Source organism: Octopus bimaculoides, chromosome 2, assembly GCF_001194135.2.
Source record: "Octopus bimaculoides isolate UCB-OBI-ISO-001 chromosome 2, ASM119413v2, whole genome shotgun sequence".
Taxonomy (NCBI): domain Eukaryota; kingdom Metazoa; phylum Mollusca; class Cephalopoda; order Octopoda; family Octopodidae; genus Octopus; species Octopus bimaculoides.
The window spans coordinates 41386765-41391961 of record NC_068982.1 but is presented as its reverse complement, the minus strand read 5'-3'; the positions used below and the strand labels follow the sequence as shown (position 1 = coordinate 41391961).

Here is a 5197-nt window from a genome sequence, read left to right as displayed (position 1 = left end):
CACTAAGTTACGGGGATGTAAACACACCAGCATCGGTTGTCAAGCGAAGTTGGGGGGGACAAACACAGACACACAAACATATACACACACACACACACACATATATACGATGGGCTTCTTTCAGTTTCTGTCTACCAAATCCACTCACAAGGCTTTGGTCGGCCCGAGGCTATAGTAGAAGACACTTGCCCAAGGTGCCATGAAGTGGGACTGAACCCGGAACCATGTGGTTGGTAAGCAAGCTACTTACCACACAGCCACTCCTGCACCTATATGTAAATATTATTATTATAATGAAGTAAAGATAGGGAGAAGAGACTGTCTGGATTAAAATTAGTCTATAGTAGTGAGTGTCAGAGAAAAAAATTATCTTATCAAAGGCCTAAATTTGCATAATGGACCCAGTGTGATTTTGTTTGAGATACACACACACATAAATATATTGAGACCATCTGGGTTATATTTTAGTTAAATCACAAAAGAATTATGAATTGATCCGAAGATGTTGCATGAAAATATTGCTAATTGCTTACCTTGAAATGAATCCATTGAAGAAGTTTGCTGAGTTTTATACTGTTCCTCGAGTGGCCAATATTCAGGAGGATTAGACTGAATTTGGTCATTTAATAAGGCAGGACTGTAGCAGTTTGCATTGAGAGTTGCAGCAGAACTTAGCATATATTTAGTGCTATACTGAAGACCTTGAGACGTCTCAGCTGTGGAATATGACACTACACTTCTTAGGTTTGTCCAAGGAGAAATATAACTGCTTGCTAAAATTATGTAGAGAGAAAAGGAGTCAAATTAATAAAATATTGGCTATCGTCATCATTATCATCACTTTAACATCCAGTTTTTTATGCTTGCATGGGTTAGGTGGAGTTTACTGAGGTTGATTTTTATGGACTGATGCCTTTCCTGCCACAAACCACCTGTTGCCAAGCAAGGTAATAATTCTCCATTACCAGACAAGTTCCCACAGAATACCAGAAACAAGTGACACTGCTTATATAACTGTGACAATCATTTTACAATTATCATGCTATGTCAAGACAAAGAGACACAAATACACAAACAAACATACGTGTATGTATGTATGCATGCATGCATGTATGTATACGATAGCCTTCTTTCTGGCTGGCAAATTCATTCCATGACTGGAAAGTAAACTTATTGCCACACAGCCATGCCTGCATCACACAGCCACTACAACTAATAATAAACACAGAAAGTTTTCAATATATTTAAAAATTAGTAACATTAACTGTGGGAAGATGAACTAGCAATGGATCTTATTTCACAAATCTTGACCAAGCATGGATAAGATTTTATTTAAGAACTGTAAGCCACCAATTTACTTAACATTTCCCATTTATTTTGCACTGTACATGTATAAAAATTATATACACTTTACACGTATAAGAATTATGGCTTGCACCTCTTGGGTCATGGTATTTTGATGTATTTCTTGACAAAACACATGCTTCTATATATGCCAGTTTAGCTTCTGAGAAAATTATCTGGTGAGATCCAGCATCATATGCAAAGAAAGATTAGCTTTCTTTTCATCTGGTAACCATGCTTATAGAGCAACCTTCATGAACTATTGTTGGTTATGAGAGGATTAACTTATGATTAAAGCAAAGAGGCATGAGAATATAATGCAAAATCTGTGATTAATGTTTGGAACATTTTACTCAAGAAATTTATCATTGATATCTTCTTACCCAAGGAAAAAATCCTACCCAATACATAAGTTCCTACTTTATTTCATGGTATAATATATTACCTTCTGTTTTCTTCCAAACTGCTTTCTAAGCTTAAAGAAATCTCTAAGATTAAAGGATAGTTAGTTGTTTAAGAAGGAAATCACAACAAAAACAGGGAAATGTTCATAAATCAGGAAAGAAGAACAGGAGAAATCCTTTTTAAAAAAATATTAATTTCATTTAATTTAACATAGGAGTGAACAAGGCTGTGTGGTTAAGAAACTCGCTTTGCAACCTGATTTCGGGTTCAGCCCCACTGCACAGCACCTGGGTCAAGTGTTTTCTACTATAGCTCCTGAGTCAAAGAGTACCATGTGTTTGTGTTTGTCCTCCACCACTGCTTCACAACCGGTGGTGTTTTGTTTACATTTCCACAACTTAGCAATTCAAACAAAAGAAACTGAAAGAATAAGTTTCAGGCTTATAAACAAGTACTGGGGTCAGTTAGTTTGACTAAACCCTTTGAGGTGGTGCCCCAGCAACACTGCAGGTTCAATAACTGAAACAAGTAAAAAAATAAATTTAAAAAAAGATAGAAATATATAATGACTTAAATCTAACCAGTGTATTATTACTAATACTAATTAAATCTAACCAGTGTATTATTACTAATACTAAGAATAAACTGGTAAAGTTTTGATACATTTAAAGGTTAGCAACAGTAGTAGTACGGAGGTGAAATAACTGTAGATCTTAACTTACAGGTCATGGGTTCATGTCACACGCAGAACATAAACTCACTTATTGTATCACAGGGTGGAACATGTTGTTCTACATTCCAACCAATAATTCATCCAGCAGCAAATAGACAGACCTTATGGAAATATTGTTTGTCACGTTTTGGAATCTTATTCATAGACTGATTTGTAACTTCATCTGCTAAATGCTACTCACTCTAAAGTACCAAATTTACAAATGTTTTGCAGCTGTTGAAATAGTAATAGCAGCAACAGTATCAATAATGAACTCTGTGCAACAGATGCACCAGTTTGACTATTTAATGTCACTAATGATACAAAGCAAACATTCATCCATTCAAATTGTAATTTCTAGATGAAAAGGATATCAAAGTGATAAGGAGTTTATTACTCTTACCAGAAGTGGTGAGTTTCATAACTCCATTTGGTCATTAGTATCACTGCTTGAAGACTTTGGCTTCGTGTGATGTTTTTAGGTTAACCTTTTAGCATTCAGATTACTCTGTCAAATGTCATGTATATTTATACTCTTTCTTTTGAATTAATCATGCATCATCTCATAACTTCAAGATTTCAATGATGTGATTCTTTATTTTTAGAATGACATTGTCAGATAGGTGTGAGAGATTGGATTTGGCCAGTTTGAACACAAAACAGCTAGAATATTTGGGTCTGATACAGCCTGTTTAAACGCTAAAGGGTTGTCAGCTTAGCAGAGCTAGTCCTTCTCCAAGCTGTAGATCCAGTCATGGGCAAACTGCAGCCCTCAGGACTTTTGTGACTGGTAGGCCTAACGAAATTTTTTATTAATTTTTTTCAGTAGTGTGGTCCCCCTAATGATAAGCCATGTCTTATGTGGCCTGTTTCTTACAAGAAGGTTCCCCATGCCTGCTGTAATCTCAAGAACTAAACTTGCTACTCTTTTAGCTAATCACACATTCATCAATTTTACAGTGCTACATAGCTGATAACAACAGTGTCCCACCTTGCAGTATCTCTATATAGTTGGGTGGACTGAAACATTTGAGAGTTAAGTGTCTCTGCTAGCTATGGACACTGTGTTGTGCTAGTGATAGGATACAAACCACAAACCTCTCATCTGGTTGTCCAGTACTCTATCAATTTGGCCATCTTGAAGACTCCTCTCTCTTCATAAAGATGGTGGGGAGACTGTATAACTGACGTATATTTTATTGGATTGTATTGCTGACCTCAAATTTCCTCATTGGCAAAACCTAAACAGAAAGGAGAGAGGGAGTTGCAACTGGGGTACAGGTATCTAATCGACCCAGAATGGTTCGGAATTTGGCAGCTTATCCTTGAAACAACACTGACAACAGAAACAGTAACAGTTGTTTTCAGGAAATAAAATTAGCTTGTTTCAACACACACACACACACACACATGCATGCATGCACATTGTATGAGGGGGATACAGGTATGTATGTATGTATATATGTTTGTATGAATACATATGTGTCTGTTTGTGTATACCCTTGTCTTGACATTGCATGATAGTTGTAAATGGGTGTCACTGTCATACAAGCAGTGTCATTCATTTCCGATATTCTGTGAAAACATGTCTAACCACAGGGAAATATTATCTTGCTTGGAAACACATTAGGGTTGATGACAGAAAGAGCATCTGGCCACAGACATCATCATCGTCATCATCATTTAACAACCATTTTCCATGCTGGTATGGGTTGGATGGTTTGACTGGGGCTGGCTAAGCAGAAGACTGCACCAGGCTTCGCTGTTTGCTTTGGCAGGGTTTTTATGGCTGGATTCCATTCCTAACACCAATCAACTCAATAAATTCTATTTGACCCATGCAAGAATGGAACAATGAGCATTAAAAGATGACAATGATGATAACCTCTCCTACGTGGGTACCATGAAAAAATATACCCAGTACACTCTGTAAAGCAGTATGGATTAGGAAGAGCTTAGAAACCATACCAAACTAGAAAGCAAATGTACAATGACAATAATGATTACACACACACACATAGCCACACACACACACACACACACACACACACACATATGGAGTAGCTATGAATCTCCACTACAGCAACACACTTGTTTTAGTCCCTCTATCATACTCTAACATCTCATTACCGAGCACAAAGCCACCCCTATTCCTCGCTCAGTTGAAGGATCTTGTCATGCGAGTTACTTGCACCCAGTACTCTCTGTAAAGTCGTTGGTGTTAGGGAAGACATTCAGTCATAGAAACCATGCCAAAGCTGACAGTAGAGCTTAGCACAGTCCATTCATTGGATGGTAGGTTTTTTTGAGGTGGGGATTAAAGCAGTGATTTATTTCTGGTATCATTATATCATCGAAGATTTTGTGGCAGGAGAAAAGTTTCAGCGAGGGCTATCCTTTGTTTTGAGTCACAGAGTTGTCAATGATCTATCAGCTGTTAAGGTACAGCATTTGGTAAATTTTTTGAACTGGAAATGTACATTTCGTTTGACGTCAGCATAAAGTGAAAGAGAGAGAAAATGACAGGGACGTGTGTATATGTTGATGGTAGGGTGCGAGATAGAAAGTATGTGTGAGAGAGAGAGAGGTGTTGATGTGTGTGTGGGAGGGAGAGAGAGAGTGACAGCGTACATTTTTTTCATTTATTTCTCTTCGCATCTTTTTTGAGTGAGTGATTGAGAGAGAGAGAGAGAGAGAGAGAGAGAGAGAGAGAGAGAGAGAGAGAGAGAGAGAGAG

At 37.4% G+C, this 5197-nt stretch overlaps 1 protein-coding gene across 7 annotated transcripts in view; it reads right to left on the bottom strand.

Moving 5' to 3' along the window:
* Nucleotides 1-5197, bottom strand: part of LOC106884225 (transcription factor Sox-19a) — a 42486-nt gene that overhangs the window by 10488 nt on the left and 26801 nt on the right. For all 7 annotated transcript variants that reach the window (XM_052976726.1, XM_052976730.1, XM_052976721.1 and 4 more), the window contains one exon: nt 534-773. In XM_052976726.1, the coding sequence (XP_052832686.1) occupies nt 534-773 (240 nt within the window). The remainder of the gene's footprint in view (nt 1-533; nt 774-5197) is intronic.